The 22,924-nt window shown below is 40.1% G+C and overlaps 1 protein-coding gene across 2 annotated transcripts in view; it reads right to left on the reverse strand.

The window, feature by feature from the left end:
- The window catches only part of dcun1d4 (DCN1, defective in cullin neddylation 1, domain containing 4 (S. cerevisiae)), a 69,964-nt gene that overhangs the window by 23,276 nt on the left and 23,764 nt on the right, over nucleotides 1-22,924 (reverse strand). Inside the window, exons 1-4 of one of the 2 annotated variants that reach the window (XM_060830866.1) lie at nucleotides 20,526-20,603; nucleotides 13,833-13,979; nucleotides 12,475-12,569; nucleotides 2,147-2,217 (exon numbers count right to left, since the gene is read on the reverse strand). In XM_060830866.1, the coding sequence (XP_060686849.1) occupies nucleotides 2,147-2,217; nucleotides 12,475-12,569; nucleotides 13,833-13,870 (204 nt within the window). In that variant the 5' untranslated portion in view covers nucleotides 13,871-13,979; nucleotides 20,526-20,603. Of the gene's footprint in view, nucleotides 1-2,146; nucleotides 2,218-12,474; nucleotides 12,570-13,832; nucleotides 13,980-20,525; nucleotides 20,644-22,924 lie in introns of those variants that run through there. The other variant, XM_060830858.1, reaches the window with a different exon arrangement.

A 22,924-nucleotide genomic window follows, 5' to 3' on the forward strand; every position in this document is an offset into this window, starting at 1 on the left:
CACTCTAAAGGCACATCTAAGTGGTTTTCAACATGGAGAACTAATTCATCAGCTTTTCTTCCCTTTTCTTGGAGGTGGTGATAGAAACAGACAGACACAAACAGAGTAAGATAAAGAGGCAAAAAGCAAGACAATTGTGGGTGCAGGAGGTGGGGGGGTGGGTTAGCAAGAGAGAGAAGAGAGGCATTAATCAGTAGTTTTTCTTGTCCACATTTGTCCTGACACCAGCCTTCATGGAATCGATGTTGAGGCCTCCTACTTCAACTCTCTATTTATCATTGTACTATTACATCTAGTGGGTCTGTCAGTGGAATAGGATATATCCCAAGATGGCTAAATTTGGGACACTGTTTGGAAGGTGAGTCTCTTTCAGGCTTTTCTTGATTAGTCTATGGGGCAGACCTCAAATTTTGACACTTACCCTAGATGTTACTAAAGAGAACTTTGCTATGTATGCACATCTAGTCATTCCTGATGAGTTGGTCAGTGCCAGTTGATCTATTCAGTTTCACTCCTTTTGTCTGACTTTAAGCTGTTTATATACAATGAGTGGCTTGCGAGGCCATTTAAGATTGCTGTTGGCTTTGAATCAGTGTCATGAGGCCAAAGCAGGTGAGGAGAGCAGAACTTTCTTTCCTTAATGGACATTAATGAACTTGAACTCGCATTTTTGAAATCATAGTTTACAAAAACAGCATAAAAGTCCAAACTGTCAAGTAGTATACGTCTGACAGTGCAATGCTTTCAATTCCAAAAATATTTTAAAAGCTGTTTGGTTATTTCAATCAAAATAGCACTTGCACACAATGTGAACTTGTGGGGGAATTGGTGAATACTTTAGTGCACTATTGCAGAAAATAAAAGGGATAATATCAGTTCACTGCATTCTAATGAGTCTGATCCTGGTTTTTGGTGTGTGCATCAAAAGTAACACACTTTTCCAGAAGGGCACGGCAGAGAACCCAAGAACCCAGGATCAATGGAATCTTCACAAGCAGGATAAATCCTAAATTTCAGCAGGACCAATTAGGTTTGGAATAAGTTTTTAAAAAACCCTTATTCCTACAGTCCATTTTTGTTAAGGTATGTTAAAAATATAAATTAATCGTGAATAGTGCAATTGCTGTTATTAATTAAACTTCTGCAACAAAAACATTTATCTTTAAATGCTATTGTAGACTGACTCAACAACGATTTATAGCTAGGTCTCCAATTAGCCCTCACTGTATTCCATTTGAATTTTCAAATATCAATTTTTTTAAAAAACAACTTTATTGTAAAGGAAATTAGTGAGGAAAACGTTGGAGAAATGGAAAAGAAAATGACATATTTCAACTGTTAGTATAGAATCACTTGTACTCTTGAATATTCATTTCTGGTTTGAACTAGTCTCTTAAAAACACTAATTCTACAATTGAGAGAGAGACTTGGTATACTTAAATTGTATTAGATGGAAAAGGCAGAATAAAAAAGGGGAATTAGAAACAAGACAGATACAAAAGATTAGTACGATTGCCTATGTGCAGGATAAGCATTTTGTTTTGGTTGAATGCTCTATTTCCATGGTGTTACAACTATCCATTTCCATGCTATCTGCTGTTTTAAGTGCGTGCTAATTTGCTCAAATGTTAGCACCAAATATATTAACCATTTTTAATGCAGTTTTCTTGCAAAAGCTACACATTACTTATGCTCATTTAAATAACTGACACAAACATCTTTTGACAGTTGCAAATTTCTCCCTCAAGCAAAAGCTAAAATTCTGCAATTCTTAAAAAATTGAATTGCAATTAGTCAGCAGAAAGATCTATTTCTAGCTCACGAAAAGGACATGACTTTTCACTTTCAGGGCGATGGTTTGTCATCATCTGCATAGATTGTCAAGTCTTCTGAAAAGCTGTAAAATTGTATATCTGTCTTATAGTTTGTGACCACTACTTTATGTTCAATTCCTTAAAGTGCCAAAACATAAACTGTTCCAGAATCCTGAAAATCTCTACACATCATAAACACAGAAGAAAGGTTCAGCCTAGCTTTCTCAAATACACAATACAAAAGCAGTTTAACATTAATGCTTAAAACAAAATTTTGAAAAGTCTATGTTAGCCTTTTTCCATTGTTCTATGTCTTACAGACGAGCACTTACATTTTCAGGTTCAACTCCAATATCTTCACAGAATTTCTCCATGTCTTCAGGGCCTATAACATCATCACTACCTGCAACATAGCACATTACTTTGATATTTTGTTGCAATACTTTCCCAGAGTAATGCCAGACAGTGATGATCTATCTCTGCAAACAAATTTCTGATGGCAACAAATACCCTTACAGTTACATCATTTAATTTAATTTGGAGCAGCAGTTCCAAAATATAGGTAGTCTCACATAGTCAGGAATACATTGCTGAAAATCTAACCGGAATCTATGTTAAAACTGGAGTTATTTTCATGGGCATTCCTTAGCATAAGTATAAAACACTCTACCCAACCTCCACAGTGAAGTATGGAGTTTAAAATGGTTAACTTCATACATTGGAAAATTAAACAACATATCCCACTCCACCATACAATTAGATCATGGCTGCTCACCTACCACTCTTATCATCATTAGTCTCCAGAAATCTATGTACTTCTGTCATTACCATGCTCAATGATTGAGCTGTCACATCTCATTGAATTAGAAAACTGCAAAGATTTACGATCCAGTAAGAGATGAAAATTTTCCTCATCTCTGTATTAAATGGTCTATTCTTTAACCTGAAACGATGTCTCATGGTTTTAAGCTCACTTGCAAGGATAAATATCAACATTCATTCTGACATGGCTTTTAAGAAGTGAACTCATTCTTTGAGATACTAGGGAATAAGATTTGGTCTCCAAAATATTATACAACCCTAGAGATAGTGCAATGGAGGGTCACATTCTCCCCATGAGAAGTGTAACCCTCTTCAGGAAAGTAGCCAAAACAGTAAACAATACTCCAACGCACTATCATAGCACCACGAGAGACACCTGCTCAGGGTGTTATGGCACATCTCTGGAGCCAACTGGACTGGAATCCAGACTTCTTGCTCAGAGGTAGGAAAACCACTACTGCACTACAAGAGCACGATCTCCACATCTATTGCACCGCAATTCAATTGCGCTTCATATTTTCTAATCAACCTGTTCAGTGATTTATTGCACACTACGTGAACAGGCAGCACTGAACCCGGGCCTCCTGGCTGCGAGGTAGGGAAACTGTTACTGTGCCACAAAATCACTGACCTACACTTACACAAATGCTCTTTATACATAACTAAAGATTTTTTCCTACCAAATCATTAACCTCTACATACTATAGAGATTCTTTCAGCCCATCGGATCCTTCGAACGGAAACCCATCCTATCCCTGTAACCTCATTTCCATTGGCTAACCCACCTAACCTGCACATCCCTGGAGATGGGTAATTCAGCATGGTTAATCAACTTAACCTGAACATCTTTGGACTGTGGCAGGAAGCCCACACATGGAGAGAATGTGCAAACTCCACACAGACAACGGCCAAGGGTGGAATTGAACCCAGATTCCTGGCGCTGTGAGGCAGCAATGCTAACCACAACCATCATGCTGTCCATTTCGGATTTATTAACCCACCACCAGTAAATAACTAGTGTTTTCCAATTCATTACTTTACAAAACCAGTTAAGAGCAATGCAGATCATCATGTTTTTAAATCCAAATTGATACCGATTGTGAAAAGCATGGTTGTAGCACTGATCCTGGTGACACCCAATTCGCACCAGCCTGCCACGGCAAGAATGATTAATTTACTCCTACGGTTTTCTGTTTGTTAATCAATTCTCAATCCATACAAGCACATTTCCTTCAATTAGTAATTAGTCAGAAGACTCACCATTATCTGGAACACACAAAGGTGTTACACTGGTATTATCAAACCGGGGCAGATATGCAGAAAAGAGCCAATTCAGTGACTTACCTCAACTGACAGCATTGTTCAATTGAAAGCCTACACAGATGGGAGGTTAAAAACAGTCAAGTGGAGTGTTATACCTAAAACAAGTTCCTCAGGTTTCCCACTGTAGTCAGCAAGCTAGATCACAAACCAGTTTTAATGTGTATGGATTGGTTTTCCTAACTGAAGTTGACTGGGAACATCCCTCTGTACATCAATGCTGTTCAGGGGTCCTGCCATTAACTGGAAACCTTTCCTGAATATTTCATCTCCCAAAGTGCAGCATCTCACATTTACATGATTAAACTCTACAGCCACTTCGCTAACCATATCTGCAACCGATCTATACCCCACTGTATCCCTTAACTTTCTGCACTATCCACAACTCTACCAATTTTCATATCATCTGTAAACTTATTAACCCACCCATCTACATTTTCATCCAAGTCATTCATATTTATCACAAACAGCAGAGGTCCTAGTACAGATCCCTGCAGAACACCGAGTCAAGGACATTCAGCCTTAAAAACAAACAAACACATGCTCTTCCACCACTACTTGTGCCTTATGGGCAAGCCAATTCAAAATCCAAGACTGCCAAGTCAACTTGAGTCCTATGCATCTTAAATCTTCTGGAAGAGCCAACCTGGATATGGGACATTGTCAAAAGCCTTACTGGCATCCACTGCTTGACCCTCATTTATCACCACCTCGAAAAATTCAAATCTAGTAAGACATGACTTGCCCCGCACAAAGCCATGCTGACCGTCCCTAATTAGGTCATGCTTTTCCAAATGCACCTAATTCCTAACCATGAGAATTTTCTCCAGGAGCTTCCCAACCACTGGTGAGACTCATAGAAACATAGAAGATAGGAGCAGAAAGTGGCATTCAGCCCTTCAAGCCTGTTCCAACATCCATCACAATCGTCCAACTCAATAGCCTAATCCTGCTTTATCACCATAACCTTTGATCCCATTTGCCCCAAGTACTCGATCTAACTATCTCTTGAATCCATTCAATGTTTTGGCATCAACTACCTCCTGTGGTAATGAATTCCACAGGCTCATCACTTTGAGACCTCAACAGTCCACCCTTAAATCTCAGAATATGACCAGTGGTTCTGGATGCACCCATCATCAGGAACATCCTCCCTGTATCTACCCCATCTAGTCCTGTTAGAATTTTTTAAATTTGTTACATCACCCCCTCACTTGTCTGAACTCCAGCAAAAACAATATCTCTCTTCATACGTCAGTCCCGCCATCCCTAGAATCAGCCCAGTAAACCTTCTCTGCTTCCTTCCTCAGAGAAAGAGACCAAAACTGCACACAATATTCTAGATGTGGTCTCACCAAGGCCCTGTATAACCACAGCAACACATCCATGTTCCAAACCTCTCACAATAAAGGCCAGCATACCATTTGCCTTCTTTACCACCTGCTGCACCTGCATGCTTGCCTTCAGCAATTGGTGCTCAAGGACACCCAGATTCCGCTGCACACTCCCCTCTCCCAATTTACAGCCATTGAGATCGTAATCTGCCTTCTTGCTTTTGCTTCCAAAGTGAATAATCGCACATTTATCCAAATTATACTGCATTTACCAATAAATTGCCCACTCACCCAATCTGTCTGGATCATACTTGAAGGACCTCTGTAACCACGTCACAGTTCACCCTCCCACCCAACTTGATCATCTGCAAACTTTGGGATTTTACATTTTGTTCCCTCATCTAAAATCATTAATATTGCGAATAGGAGTACCAGCGCTGATCATTGTGGCACTCCACTAGTTACTGCCTGCCAATTTGAAAATGACCCATTAGTTCTTGCTCCTTGCTTCCACTCTGCCAACCAGTTTTCTATCCAACTTGGTATACTTCCCCCAATCCATGCACTCTAATATTGCACGATAATTTGTCAGATTTTGTCAAACACTTTCTGAAAGTTCAAATATATCAAGTTGACTGGCTTCCTCTAGTCAACTCTACTAATTACATCTTCAGAGAATTCCAACAGATTTGTCAAGCATGATTTCCCCTTCATAAACCCCTGACGACACTCTGATTCTGCCACTGCTTTTTAAATGCTCCTCTATAAAGTCCTCAATAATGGATTCAAGAATTTTCCCCATGATAGGCTTACTGGTCTATAATTCACTGGTTTCTCTCTACCTCCCTTTTTGAATATTGGGAGCGACATTGGAGGGTAGCTAATCTGCAGGGATTATTCCACAGTCTTTAGAATCCTGCAAAATGACCAATGCATTCACTATTTCTAGAGCCACTTTAAGTACTCTGGGATTTTCAGGCTCTGGTGATTTATCCGCCTTCAATCCCCTCAATCTTACCAGCACTATTTCTTCACTAATACTGGTCTCCCTCAGTTCTTCCCTCTCACTAAACTCACCAGTCTATGGGTCCCTGGATTATCCCTATTTCCCTTGTGAACAAAGGAATAACATTTGTTACTCACCAGTCCTCCAGGACCTCTTCAGCAGCTAGCAAGGATAAATATCTTGGTTAAGGCACCAGCAATCTCCTCTCTTGCCGTCTCAATAACCTAGAATAGGTACCATTACACCTCGTGGACTTATCCAGTCACAGGTAGATAGGTATGCTTGTTGCAGCTGTACAGGAGATTAGTTAGGCCACTTTTGGAATATTACATGCAGTTCTGGTCTCCCTTCTATAGGAAGGATGTTGTGAAACTTGAAAGGATTCAGAGAAGATTTACAAGGATGTTGTCAGAGTTGAGCCATAGGGAGAAGGTGAAGAGACTTGGGCTATTTTTCCTGAAGGACTGGAGTCTGAGGGGTAACCTTAGAGGTTTTATAAAACGAGGTGTAGGGAAAAAGTAAATAGACAAGATCTTTCTTAGTGTGGGGGAGTCCAAAGGTGAGGGGGAAAGATTAAAAACTGATCCAAGGGGCAATGTTTTCATGCAGAAGGTGGTACGCGTATGGAATGAGCTGCCAGAGGACGTGGTGGAGGCTGGTACAATTACAACATTTAAAAGGCACCTGGATGAATATATGAACAGGAAGGGTTGAGGGCGATATGGGCCAATTACTGCCAAATGGGACTAGATTTATTTAGGTTACCTTGTCAGCATGGACTTGTTGGACCGAAGGGTCTGTCTTCGTGCTGTATATCTCTGACACTAATATTCACCAAGAGACCCAATACCACTTTCTTTATCTCAAAATGCCCTGGCATATTAGCATGCTCCATACATCTCACTATCCTCCATATCCTAATCCTGGGTGAATAATGAAGCCAAGTACTCACTTAGGATCTCACCCACAGCTTCTTCCTCCATGCACAAGTTCCCTCCCTAATCCTTGAGTGGTCCTATCCACTTGTTTTTAATATATCTGTAGATTGCCTTGGGATTCTCTTTAACCCCACTTACCAAGTCCATTTCATGGTTCCTCAGTTCTTGTTTTCTTTATATTCCTCACAGGCCTGGACTGATTTTAACTACCTAAAGCTTATATGCACTTCATTTTACCTTTTGACCAAATTCATAAAATCTTTCCTCTTCAAAGGATCCCTTCCCTTGCCATCCTTGCTTTTACTCCTTATTGGAACATATCTGGACTTGAACTTTGATCAGGAGATGTTAAACAACTCCCATATATCAAATGTGGACTTGTTCGATAATGGCTCCCCCTAATTAACACGCCATTGTTCCTGCCTAATACTGCCCTCTCTCAATTTAGTACCTTCCTGTAAAGTCCTGACTTATCCTTATTATAGTCAGAGAGACGTACAGCACAGAAACAGACCTTTTGGTCCAACCCGTCCATGCCGACCAGATATCCCAACCCAATCTAGCCCCACCTGCCAGCACCCGACCCATATCCCTCCAAACCCTTCCTATTCATATACCCATCCAAATGTCTCTGACATGTTGCAATTGTACTAGCCTCTGCATGAAAATGTTGCCCCTTTGATCTCTTTTATATCTTTCCCCTCTCACCCTAAACCTGCCCTCTAGTTCTGGACTCCCCTACCCCAGGGAAAAGGCCTTATTTATTTATCCTATCCATGCCCCTCATGATTTTATAAACCTCTATAAAGGTCACCCCTCAGCCTCCGAAACTCCAGGGAAAACAGCCCCAGTCTATTCAACCACTCCCAATAGCTCAAATCCTCCAATCCTGGCAACACCTTTGTAAATCTTTTCTGAGCCATTTCAAGTTTTACAACATCCTTCTGAGGGTAAATAGGCAAATTCTTTTCCCTGGGGTCAGGGAGTCCAGAACTAGATGGTCAAGATCCTGTTGTAATCCGAGATAACATTCTTCGCTATCCACTACACCTCCAATTTTGGTGTTGCCTGCAAACTTACTATACCTCTTATGCTCACATCAAATCATTTACATAAATGACGAAAAGTAGTAGACCCAGCACCGTTCCTTGTAGCACTCCACTGTCACAGGCCTCCAGTCTGAAAAACAACCCTCCACCACCACTCTGTCTTCTACCTTTAAGCCAGTTCTGTATCCACATGGCTAGTTCTCCCTGCATTCCGTGAGATCTAACCTTGCTAACCAGTCTCCCATGGGGGACCTTGTCAAACACCTTACTGCTCTGCCCTCATCAATCCTCTTTGTTACCTCTTCAAAAAACTCAATCAAGTTTGTGAGACATGATTTCCCACACACAAAGCCATGTTGACTATCCCTAATCAGTCCTTGTCTTTCCAAATACACGTACATCCTGTCCCTCAGGATCCCCTCCAACAACTTGCCCACCACCGACATCAGGCTCACTGGTTTATAGTTCCTGGGGGCTTATCCTTACCACTTTCTTAAATAGTGGCACCATGGTAGCCAACCTCCAGTGTTCTGGCACCTCATCAATGATACAAATATCTCAGCAAGAGGTCCAGCAATCATTTCATAGCAACCTGAAAACTTAGGCAGTTGCCATCACTGCTTCCAAAATGCTCTCCCACTGAAAGGTCATTCACCTGGTCAGGCTCAATAGCCAGTACTAGGTCCTGTATGGCCCCTCCGAGTTGAATTAGAGGAAATAGATCCCCAGTCACTAAAACCTAAGTATAGGACAACCTCTATTATCCAAACATCACAGGTGGGGAGTATCTTATTCCAATAAGAAAAACGCTCCAATAACTTGGATCTTGTTCAGATTATCTGAAATCCGGATAATCGATATTCAGACAACCAAGGTTGTTCTATAGTTAGATACGTCCAAAATTTTATTATGCTTAAACGGTGATCAAGAGGGCCAACTGTATCTTACAAACACAATAACAGCATTTATTTTTAAATAAGGCTGCCCTGTGGCAGGGAAACTGATCCTTTGTAGCTTGGAAGATTTGAGAAGGTTTCATAATTGTTTGTGCAATCCAGATGATGTGTCTCCTGCAACTGCGTTAGAGAAAAGCATCTTCAAGAGTTTAATGACTTAATGAAGTTGAAGACAAGCAAGTGAACTTTACTGTAATCTGAAGCAAAATACTATGTCCTGAAAAATCAAGACAAACAAAAAAGAGACACAGCCACTGAAAAGATGATGGAGGCAAAACAGGTGTCAACAGTGTTGTTTGTAGACATAATTGGATATTTCTCATGACTTTTAGCCTTAGCAGGCAACAGTATTAGTGCCACCATGAGGTCCTTGAGGACAGATGGTTGAATGATCCAAAACACAATGCTCAATATGCATGCAAGAGAAGCTTGGCCAGTAATTTATTTGTTCACTACATGAAATCGTAACCTGAAATTAGCACATGATACTTCCAACTATGCAGCCAGGGCAGTGATCAGTCACTGGGTAGTTTAGGCAGTTAAGACAGTTTAAAAACAGGCATGCCTCCACCAACATTTCAGGCAATGTTTTCCGATTCAACACCCCACCCTCAGGTTAAAAAGGTATGTCCTCTATTAAAGGGAGAAGCCATCCCTTCCCATCATCTAACCTGTCTGTGCTGGTCAGGACTTTGAGGCATACAAGCAGAAATTCCCCACTCCCACCTCCTTTACTCGAAGGAAAACAACTCCAGCCTTCATACAACCACCCAAAGAATTGCAGATGCTGGAAGTCAGAAATAAAAACAGATATTCTGGAAAAACTGAGCATATGCGGAGTGAAAGCAGATTCAACGCTTCAGATTCAATAACCCTTCTTCAAAACTCAAGTTCTCATCACAACCACACAGGCTTTATATTCAGTGCCTTCACTAACAAAGGCAAGTATTCCACATGCATTTCAACCACCTTATCCACTCTGGTCCTGCTGCCTGCAAGGACCTATGGATATAAACACGTGGTCCTTTTGACCCGGTCTCCTTCCTACTGTTCTCCCTTGCCTAGTTAGCCTCCCAAAGTGCATCACTTCACATTTTGGTTTGTTTTATTGATTTGCCTCAGTACAGCAAAAAGCTTCGCTGTCAGGCAGCACAGGTAGATCATAGTAAGCAAGGACATACAAAGCATAGGATGCTTAAACAGAGTGAGGCGCATAGATTACAAAGCACAGGGGGTGCACAAGGCAAGATCAACATTAACACGATTAACATTATTTGAAGTTAGTGAGCCCATTCATTAGCTTAATAAAAACAGGAAATAAGCTGTTCTTGAACATGCTGGCATACATTTTGTCTGACAGGAGGTTATAGGAGAGCATTACCAGGGTGGGAGGGGTCTTTGACAATGTTTTTAGGAGTACATTTCATTTGCTGCTTCACAAAGGGAAAATCATGTCCTATGAGGAAAGGTTAGGCAGGCCAGGCCTGTGCTGTGGAGTTTAGGGGAGTCTCGGCCAGGTAGATATCAAAATGATGCATACACTTGTGGGAGAATCTAGGAGTAGGGAACATCATTTAAAGATGAGGGGTTGCCCATCTAAGAGAGATACTGTCAGCATTGTACAGCATGGAAATGGACCCTTCAGTTCAACCAGTCTATGCTGAACATAATCCCAAAACTAAACTAGTTCCACCTGCCTGCCTGCTCCTGGCTCGTCCCTCCAAAGCTTTTCTATTCATGTACTTATCAAAATGCTTTTTAAATGTTGTAACTATACCCACATCCACTACTGCCTCTGGAAGTTCATCCCACACAATCCATCCTCAGTTCATAAACTTTTCCCCCTCCTGTCTTTCTTAAAATCTCCTCTCACCTTAAAAACGTTCCCTCTAGTCTCAAAATCCTCCACCCTAGGGAGAAAACAACTACCATTAATTCCAGCTATACCCCTCATTATTTTATAAATTTCTAGAAGGTTGCCTCTCAACCTCCTACCCACCACTAAAGTCCCAGCATCTCTTGCTAACTCAAACCTTCCATACCTGGCAAGATTCTGGTAAATCTCTTCTGAAGCTTCTTCAGCTTAATAATATCCTTCCTATAACTGGGCAAGGAGCAGAGTACATCAGAAGAAGCCTCACTAATGTTCTATACAACCTCAATTTAATTCCCAACTCCTATACTCAAAAGGTCTGAGCAAAGGAAGATCAACATGCTAAATGTCTTCTTAACCACCTTGTGATGGATGCAGGACACTTGGACAAGTACATGAATAAGAAGAAATGTTTTGAAGGATATGAGTCAAACACAGGCAGGTACAACTAGTTTAGTCTTGGAACATGGTCAGTGTGGACTAGTTGAACCAAAGGGTTTCTGTTTCCAGGTTGTATGACTATATGACTATATGACTATAACTATGCAAAATAAACCCACCAGTTTATTAAGTGTTATTTAACCATGCAACTAACTGATATAACTGCAACATGCTAGTTTTAGCGAGTTTTGAGAAGATTTGCAGTTTTAAGTATAAACTTTAGAAATAGCAAGTCTTATAAAACCTCCCCAACTAAGAAAGCAAACTTAATAATCATAGAATCCCTACAATGTGGAAACAGCCCTTCAGCCCAGCAAGTCAACACCTCCGAAGGGGTGTATCCCACTCAGACCCATTTCTCTACCCTATTATTCCACATTTACCCCAGACTAACACACCTAACACATGAATACTATGGACAATTTAGCATGGCCAATTCACCTAACCTGCAGATCTTTGGATTGTGGGAGAAAACCAGAGCACCCGAGGAAACCCTCGCAGACAGGGGGAGAACGTGCAAACTCCCCACAATCACCAGAGGCTGAAACTGAACCCAGGTCCCTGGTGCTGTGAGGCAGCAACACTAACCACTGAGCCACTATGCCACCCGAAACTTGACATTAACTGTTGTAACCCATGCTGGCTGCACAAAGAAGGCAGAATACTCAGGAGCTTTGGTAGCAAGCGTCGCATCAATTATTCATTTGGGACTAAATACCAACTACCAGTAACTTATGAAAGGTGGTAAGTTTTTTTTTTAGCAAAAGAAATTCTTCCTTCCCTTTCCCTCCCATACATTTGTCTCTATCACTCAGCACATTTTGTGAAAACTCTTAGATAGTCCTGTGGATTCCAAGTTGACAGCCATCATCTTAAGGGCATATTAATTAATTAGCACTGAACGCTAGCATTTACACATACCTGCATACTCATAGAACCACTCCAAGCATCGCTTAGTGGAGAACCCCTCCTCTTCAGGCTTCATCCTGTTTGAGTCTTGCTTCTTGTACATGGTGCTATAGAAAAGACAAAATATACCATGTAAAGAGTTTATCTTAAATTCTCTGATACTAGTTACCTGATATTACCCATTAACTGTAGCATTTGGAAGCATATGCCTTTAAACAAGAGGGGTTTTCTGGGCATGAACAGTACTTCAGTACTAACAATAAAACACTTTCTCCAGCAGATCTCTCCTCACATAAATAAGACACTCCTTTGTAGACATTGTAATTACCATCTATCTAGGATAATACCTTCTGAGAAAGAAAGTCAGGAGACATTAAATTCTGATCAAAGTCCAAGAGGCAACCTCCTGAAATTAAAATGTTATACAAAAATTCGGAAAACTATTTAGCCTGACATTTCAATGGCTTCCCCATGACATCTCCAACTGAATATGTGCGAAGATAACTGGCAATTTAAATTTCATCACTGAAAGGCCTAGGCTATAAGGAAAATTTAAACTTGACTAAACCTTATCATCCTGTTCAAATCAACGTTCGTCCCCTTATTCATACTAGACATCCACTTCCATCCAAAAATCGTTCTCATTTACAACTTACTTTTATATTTTAGTCATTAAAACATCTTCAAATATTCACTACACCTCTGGACACTTGCTTTGTCTCTTCCCTTTCCCACTTCAATCTGTAATCATTAGATCTTTCAGCTATCTTGATCCTACTACACTCTAAAATTGTGCCTTAAATGCTCTGCTATGATACAATTCTCTCAACATTCTTAAGCATCATTAAAATAACTTTTAGCCAATGCCTTCAGTTATAAAATTTCTGCTTTCTTTCATGTTACTCACATCACAAATGCATTCATATTTATATTGCCCATTATGGTGTAATGTAAGCAGTTACTTCTTATGCTCTTCAAAGTGTTTTGAGGCCACATGAGAAGGAGGTGATGCAAAGATAAACTTAGTACATTGCTGCAATGTTATCCTGGATGGTGCTAAGCCTCTTGATCATGGTTGCAGCTGTACCCACAGCGGAGACACAAGATCTGCAGTCACACTCCTAACATGTGCCTTGCATACTGTTGAAAGACTGAGAGGATCAGGTAGCCAGTTGCAAAAAGGTAGCAAAGTAGAGGCACAACTTTAAATTTAGTATTTTGGAAAAGTTAATCAAACCAACCCATGACAACTGCAAGTTACCTTACAGCCAACCAATGGGAAATGAAAGTCTAAAATGCTATACTTGTTGTACTAACAAAAGTGCAACATAATCAAAGCTGAAGCGAGTGTTAAATCAAGTAAAAAAAACCTAGTATTTTGTTTCTGTAGATTAAGCACTGTAGTCATTAGCCCTAAGGAAAGGAGGCATCAATTGGCATCTTCATTGCACATCATTTGTTCATTCTTCAGCATGGATCCATCAAGTAATTCCCTCTTCAAATGACAATCCCCAAGTCTGTAGAAAGAGATAAAAGCAATATTCTTGGTCATATGACATCCTATAACCTCCTTTGTCAGTGTGCATAAATGATTGCACGCTACACATAGAGCATCAAGAACCAAATCTTGATGTTACGAAACTGCTGGTTGAATTAGAGTTTCTGTATAGATTTGTACACAAGAATCACGTCTTGTTTCATAAACAGAAGTTAAAAAAAACACGACCACTGTATCTAAAGATAGTCCAAAAAAATAAAGTCACAAGGTCTCAAACCACAAGTCCATGCACAGAATCCAAACGAAGCTTTGGAGTCAAACTGTAGGGAGCAACAAGGGTTTGTCCCAGATTCACCCACTGGGTTTACAAAGCATACCTGAAACGATCTCAAAATTAGCCTGTAATAGTCATATTTGAATCAAAGATTCAAATGCACAATGCCACACTATTCCCTTAAATAGGTACAATTATCTGACTTTTGGACACAAAGGACAGAATTTTCTGAAATGGACGAATAAGTTATCAGCTAAAAGTCCAGGCTACAATTTTCAAATCAGTTAAACAATGGCCCATGAGCAGAGAAATGAGCAAAATGGAATAGCTGTTCAATTGACTTTGATAAGGGCTTCATACAAGCCTCGGGTAAATTTGATGGTCGTGTCAAATGCAGCATCTTTAACATAAGCCATCATCCAAACAAAAACAAGCAATTACATCAGGAAGAACAAAAATATTTAAGAACAGAAAACTAATATAGCCAGCACGTTTGTCCATTTGGTAGATAATTCAATTAGTCAGCTTCTATCATCCAATCCATTTGAATGTGTTTAGGCTATAGCATTCTGCTTCTACGTTTTCCAAGGTAGCTATGCTACAAGCTCAATGTTCTGGTGAAAAACCTCCAGATAACTTGCACAACGTCTGACTGGACATTTGCTTCAAATGAAAGGCAAGAGCTTTGAAGTAAAAACAAATTGCTGGAAAAGCTCAGCAGGTCTGGCAGCATCTGTGAAGAGAAATCAGAGTTAACATTATAGGTCAAGTCACCATTCCTCAGAATGGTTTGAAGTGTTTATTACAGACCAAGGTCACAGATAAATGGGAGAATTTAATTTTCTAATAAAAACAGTTTTCCTATCTGCAAAACATTCTATTTTTAAAGTTTCTTAGACTATTTATTTTCCTTTTGAAATAGGGCTTCAGGAAAACATACCACAATCATTTTGTGAAGTCCAATTTAAAAATAACCCACAGCAATTTCTTTGGGGTTAAAGTAAATACAGTTTATTACTGCATTCAAAATTTGAGGAGGAATATTTTACACCTTGCTTTCACACATACTTGCATCCAAGAAAGATGCAGAAAGAGAAAAGGATAGATGGATTAAAAATTATTTATAATCAAAGATACCAGAATTAATTCACATGAATTAGAGAATCCAGTAAGTCAGTGCCAATGCAGTATCTCAGTTGGCAATGCACAAAAGTCCATTCCACAGGAGTGCAGATGCACAGAGACTCAGATGTTTTCAGCACAGGAAGCAACTACATCCACAACTTCAACAATGCAGTCAAATTGCTGATCAAAGTACAGAGTTGTAAGTGCAGAGGGAATTAGTTCACTCTGCAGGCAAAATACAGAATTCATTCCAAAATTTTGCGACACTGACATAAGAGGCAAGCATGAGCTATATGTGGAGCTGCTTGTGCTTCTGCTATTACAAGCAAACTCATTAAAGAGGTCAAAAACTGTAAATTAAAGACTATTCAAACAAACCAGCAGCTTGAATCATGTCAATGAAGTTTCAGGTTGAGGCACTCAGTTAATGAGGTGTATTTGATGTCCACTTGGCAGAAACCATTGCTTTGCAACAGATAATTGTGGAGTCATTTGCACCAAGACATTGAAATTGGTTTGACTGCTTCCTTTGTTATGAACTAGCTGAGGTAGACCATTCCCTTTTGTTGGTTTGGCTGAAAATTCATAATTCAAGGAGCGCAACATCCCAAGAAGTGAGGAGTTTAATTTTGTCCTGGTAACTGTTCAAAATTTCCAGAGCAGCCAATGTGCCCATTGCGTTTAATAGCAGAATTTTGAAATCAAGCAAGAGCCTTTATTTTAAAAAAATGCATTTAAATTAAATTATAGCTGCCTAAAAAAAAAATTAGGATCTCATTGTGTTGTTGGGCATACATGGTTGAAAGGAAGTAAAAAGTTATCACAAAATCTAGTACAAGGCAAAATTAATACTCAATGTATTCCACTAGTGAGAACGGTAAACTATTTTCTAGCTGAAATCTATTTAATGAAATACAGGATTTTCTTTCTCGAAAAAGAAAGAAAAATCTTACCAGTCAAAACCATTAAGTATGTCATGAAATTGTTCATGAATAAAAGAAAAATGATCATACCATTTGCTTTTTAAAAAGCACAATCTTAAGAAACAATAAGTTAATACTTCTGCTACAGGGAAGCTTTTCAATCTATGCTTTAAACACAGCTTTCTAATACTCCATTTGAGTAGCAAATGTCCTTTCTTGACAAAGAAAACATGCAAGATGTATTAACTGATTGTTCAAAAACATCCAGCATTGTTTGATTCTATACTTCAATTTATTCCTAAAAGTATAATAAAGGATCAATCATTGCAGAATTCTGCAACAAGACATTAGTCTTCTGGGGTTAAATGGTGCTCACATTTCCCAACATAACTGAACCAAACTCTTCAATTTTAATTTTTCCACTCGTCTCTACAGTCCAGTTTTTGATGGCAGACATAAACCATTAACTTTCTTCGCATTTTTTTCAGAGTGTTAAAACATTCAACCACCATCGCTGATTTATGAGAATAGAAATTCATGTAAATTCAAGACAACATTTGATAATAAGAGCAATATTTAAAATACAGATTACAAAGATGGAGAAGTTAAGCTTTAGTTATACAAAGCCCTATGTACTATGAGCAGATCTGGGCACCACACCTTAGGAAGGATATATTGAAATTTGAGGGTAAAATACAGGTTTACAAAGGATGACACATGGACTTCAGGAGTTAGATTTGAGGAGCGACTATACAAAGTGGGCTCTTTTCCATGGATTTAGACCAGAGAAGCAGAATCAAGTCATTTAGCCCATCAAGTCTGTTCCACCATTTGATCAAGGCTGATATGTTGCTCAAGGAGAAAGTGAGGTCTGCAGATGCTGGAGATCAGAGCTGAAAATGTGTTGCTGGAAAAGCGCAGCAGGTCAGGCAGCATTCAAGGAACAGGAGATTTGACGGAAGGGCTTATGCCCGAAACGTCGAATCTCCTGTTCCTTGGATGCTGCCTGACCTGCTGCGCTTTTCCAGCAACACATTTTCAACTCTGATATGTTGCTCAACCCTATTTTCCTTCTAATCCTGATCCCCTTACTGAGGACCTATGCTTTAAATACAATGAATGACGTGGCCTCTCAAGCCCTCTGTGGCAATCAATTCCACAAATTCACCACTCTTGGGTAAGAAACGCTTCCTTATCTCCAGTTCTCAAAGGTCACCCATTCACTCTGAGGCTCTCTCTCCAACTACTAGCCATTTCTACTAGTTAAAAACCTCATCTTCACATTCACTCTATCCAGACCTCAGTATTAAAAATTTCAATCAGATCCCCTCCCATACCCCGATCACCCTTCTAAAAACTCCATTGAGTACAGAACCAAAGTCCTTAAAAACGCCTCATATGAAAAGCCTTCAATCCTGGAATCATTCTTGCAATCTTCCTACAGACCCCCTCCAACAGCAACACATCTTTCTTTCGATGCAGGACCCAAAACTGCTCATAATATTCCAAATGTGGACTAACCAGAGCCTCTTACTGCTGAGGCTGCACATCTCTGCGCTTGGTGTCTGTAGCTGTTGAAATAAATACCAACATTGCATTTACGTTCCTGGGCTTTAATTAAACCGGCTTGTTAATCTTAAGAGACTCCTGAACTAGAACTCCTAAGCTCCTTTGTGCTTCAGATTTCCAAACCCTTTCTCCATTTAGAAGAGTTTACACCTCGAGTCTTACCAAAATATACGTATTCCATCCATCACTTCTTTTCCCACTCACCTAGCAAGTTCAAGTCCTTCTGCAGCCTTCCAACTTCCTCAAAACTACTTGTCCCTCCATCTACCTTTGCATCATATAAATTTATCAACAAGTTTCTCCATCCAGATCATTAATGTACAATGTGAGAAATTGTGGTCTTATTGACTACTGCGGAATTCTACTAGTTACTGGCTACCATCCTGAAAGGAACTCCGTTATCCCTGATCTCTGCCTTCTGCCAGTCAGCCAATCTTCTATCCATGCCAGTATCTTACTCCAAATACCATAGACTCTTATTTAGCAGCCTGTGCAGCACCTTGTCAAAGGCCTGCTGAAAATCTCAATATATCACATCCACTGGTTTTCCTTTGTTTAACTTGCTCATTACCACCTCAAAACAATTCTAAGATTTTTCACGCATGACTTCCCCTTCACTAATCTGTGCTAAGCACAATTTTACCATACATTTACAAGTACTCCACAATCTCGTTTTTAATAACAGACTCTAAAATCTTACTATTAACTGATATCAGGCTAACTGGCCTTCATGTTTCCCTCCCTTCTTAAACAGGAGTATTACAGTAACCACATTCCAATCCTCTGTGACCCTCTCTGGCTCCGGCGATTCCTGGAAGATCACCACCATTGCCTCTCCAATCTCCTCAGCTATCTCCTTCAGAACTTTACACCATCTGGTCAGAGTAATTTATCCGCCGTCAGACTGTTCAGCACCTTCTTTTTACTGACAGCCACTACACTCACCTCTGCCCCAACTCTCGAAGTTGTCTTGCACGATGTGGAGGCTAGGGTGCAGAAGAGGTTTACCAGGATAGTAGGTATCTGAAACACATTGCCACAGGTTGTGACAGAGGAGATATAATAGGGGCATTTAAGGGACTTTTAGATAAGCATATGGATATGCAAGGAATAGAGGGGCATGGACCAAGGGCAGGCAAAGGGATTAGTTTAATTTGGCATCATGTTCAGCACAACGTCATGGGCCAAAGGGCTCATTCCTGTGCTGTACAGTTGTACGTTCTGCTTTGTTACTGGTGTCTTCCAACTGTGAAAACTGACAAAGTACCTCTTCAGTTTCTCTGCTCTCCATTACTACTTCTCCAGCCTAATTTTCTAGCAGTCCAATGTACACTCTTTCCTCTCTTACCTTTAAAAAAGAGCTTTAAAAAAATCTCTTGCAACCTTGTTTTATATTACTAGCTAGCTTACTCATATTTCATCTTCTCTTCCCCTTTTTGCTTTTTCAGATATTCTCTGGTTTTTAAAGGCTTCCCACTAAACTTCACCACATTGTATACTTTTTCTTTAATGCTGTCTGACTACCCTAGTCAGCCATGGTTGCCTCACCTTCTTAATGTTTCCTGCTTCCTTGGGGTGTACTTCTGCTGTGTTATGCCTCCTGAATTACCCCAGGAACTCCTACTATTACTGCTCCACAATCTTCCCTGTCTGACTACCCTTCTAAACAACTCTGGACAGGTCCTCCCTCGTCTTGGTAACTGTAGAGGTAACTACAGTTACATCTGATTCCAGCTTCTCCCTTTCAAACTGGCAGGATGGTGGCTCAGTGGTTAGCACTGCTGCTTCACAGCACCAGGGACCCAGATTTGATTCCATCCTTGGTATGGTGTATAGAGTTTGCGCCTTCTCACCATGTCTGCAAAGATTTTTTCTGGGAGCACTGGTTTCCTCCCACAGTCCAGAGATGTGCAGGTTAGTTGGGTTGGCCATGCTAAATTGCCCAATAGTGTCCAGGGGGATGTGTAGGCTAGATGGAGTAGCCATGGGAAATGCAGGGTTATAGAGATAGGGTAGGTGGGTGCGTCTGGATGGGATGCTCATCAGAGGGATCACTGTGGACTCAGTGAGCCATATGACCTAGTCCCACATAGTTGGGATTTTATGTTACTAACTGCATGTGAATTCTACCATATGGCCACAGCCTCCTTGGGGTTCCTTAGAATTTAGTATTAAGGGATGATCTGATCTAAGTCATCAAGAAGTTAACAGGAAAAGACAGGGCAAATAAAGATCACTATTTCCACTGGTTGGAGATTCTAGAACCGGTGCATAGTCTGAGAATTCTGGCCAGATTCTCAAGGAGAAATGTTAGGAAGCACTTTTACATACAAGACATCGTAGATGTTTGGAACTCTCTTCCAAACAGCAGTGGATGCAGTATTGGTTGTTAATTTAATGCTGAGATAGATAAACTCTCAATAAGCAGGAGTATTAAGGGATATGGACCAAAGATCATGGAGCTAGCCAATGATCTCATTGAACGGTGGAACAGGCTCAAAGGGCTGAGTGGCCTACTCCTAAAAAGGAGAAGTAAGGGGCCATTGCAACATATACTCTGAATGAGACTTTCTTCCAATAACTATGAATTTGACAGCAAAATAATTGCTTAAAAGTTTTACACTGAACTGCTATGAACGTGCAGCCTTTTCTCTTAAAAAACAGTAAAACGTACCCATCATGCCTGCTTTTTTTAGCTGTCAGATCATCTGCAACCGTCGGTCTCCTCTTTTTCCTGGGTGGCATTCCCTTGTTACAGCAGTCGGAGGGGCAACTGCAAGATCGAAGATTTCCTGCAAAAGACAAAATTATAAACTAACAGCGACCATGAATTTATTTATACCAATATTTAAAAGAATACAATAGCACCAAGAGTAACATTTTACACATGGAGTCTAACAGTTAATTTCTAGCAAACGATTCTTCCACACAAACTGCATAACATTACAAGGTGAACATTTATATTTGCATTAAATTGAAAGTTTTTCACTTTTAGATGTACATTTAAATAATAATTCTTTTTCCTTAAAGCATTAGTTCCATGCAAGAGTAATTTCACCTTGTTGTAAAAGTGCCCCAAAAAAATCCTGTAATAATAAATGGCTGCAAACTTTGAGATATCTTAAAGTGCTTTATAACTAATTAAAAGTGGCTAGAATTAAAGTCACTGTTCTAACACAGGGAATCACAGCAGCCAATGTGCATATAATAAGATCTCAGGAACAGCAGTGAAATCCAAGAAGCATAGAATAAATCAGCACAGAAGGCCATTTGATTACTTCGGCTATCAGAAATACAGATAACGCTAAACCTGGGGTTAACAGATAAATACTGGGCCAGACAGGGATTGAGCTTTGGCTGTTTTGCACTTCTTGCAGACATGTGACAGGACGGACAAGACCATGGTTAAACATTTCAGCTATATTAAAAAAAACACTGCACTCCCTTAGTGCTGCATCAAGTAGTCAGACTTGGTGCTCAAATGGCTGAACTAGGATGTGAACCCAATCTTCTGTTTCAGATATGGACACCATAACCTGAAAATTAAATACTCGTCCTTATCTGTGGATCAAGTTGAGTTGATGCACAAATCAATCAGGATCTGAGAGTGAATGACGATGAGGCTCATGTAGTGGATTGGTGGCCTCTTCCTCTTACAAAATTGTACAGTGCAGCAAATTAGTCGCAGACATTAAATTCCTTCCATATGCAGGTACAACTCTTTGCAGTGAAGATTCAGCTTTCCACTTCTGTGCTCAACAGAGCATGATTTTCTACCCGTTAGGTTTTCAAATGTATTTTCAATTGCACCTGCCCATCACACACACACACACCTTGACCTTGCTATTAAAATGTACCACTGCATTAAACTTCATGTGCACACTTTAAAATTCGCAATTGAAAGTTACAATACTGCCAACTTAGATCATCAGGAAAATCAATTTAGCCCATTTAGCCCCAGAAGCTCCACTATGTACCTTCCCCTAATCTGAAAAGGTTCACCACCACTCCATTCTTCGTCAACACAACTTCGTTGTTCATTACATTTCAAACATCATAATAATATGTCCGCCTATATGACATCAACCACATTACCCTAAAAAAAATCAAGTTATTTGTTTTACAAAATCTATGCAGGCTCTCCTACTTAATCTACACTAGCTCAAGTAATTTAGTTTTGTAAAATTCTAGCGTAACCTCCCAATGCTTAAACTTTCCATCTCGGTTAATAAAAGGCAAGTGCCCCATATGCTTCCTTACCCATTTTATTTACCTGTCCCACTACCTTAAGACTAGACCCACAATGTGGCTATGCACACCAAGGTCCCTCTAATCCTTGGTGCTTCCCATGGGGCTGCCGTTCAACATGCAAACCCTGGCTTTGCTTGCCTTGTCTAAGTGCATCACTTCACACTTACCTGGATTGAATTCCATTTATTAGGCCATTTGACCAGCTCACCTATACCATCCTGTAATCCAAATCCTTCTCACTATTTACTACCCCACTAATTTTCATAATTCTCCTGCAGTCGAGTCAAAGTCATTTATATATACCACAAACAGTGAGGTCCCTAAAACTGATCACTGCAGAACCTGTCCTTGACACAGGCTTCCAGTCAAAACGACACACTCTGACCATCACCGTCAGTCAGCCAGCCAGCTGGGGATTCAATTAGCTAAATTTCCTTGAACCCCATGAGCACTTACCTTTACTATCAGTTTCTCATGCAGGACCTTATCAAAAGTCTTGTTGATGCCCAACTAGATCACACCAAGAGTATTGCCCTCATATACCTAGCCACCTCTTCAAAAATTAAAATTAAATCAAGTTGGTCAGAAATGATCTGCCCTTGACAAAACCATGTTGACTGTTCTTGATTAATCTCCGATTCTCCAGATATAGATTAATTCGGTCTTTCAGAATTGCTTCCAATTCATTTCCCACCACAGCAGTCAGACTGAGTGGCCTGTGGTTTCCTGGCTCCCTTCTTAAATAATAGTACTGTACTATATTGTTAGCCATCTGGCACCTCTCCTGTGACCAGACAGAAATTCAAAATTCGATGGCCAGAG

The sequence above is a fragment of the Hemiscyllium ocellatum genome, chromosome 1 (assembly GCF_020745735.1).
Source record: "Hemiscyllium ocellatum isolate sHemOce1 chromosome 1, sHemOce1.pat.X.cur, whole genome shotgun sequence".
In the NCBI taxonomy this organism is placed as follows: domain Eukaryota; kingdom Metazoa; phylum Chordata; class Chondrichthyes; order Orectolobiformes; family Hemiscylliidae; genus Hemiscyllium; species Hemiscyllium ocellatum.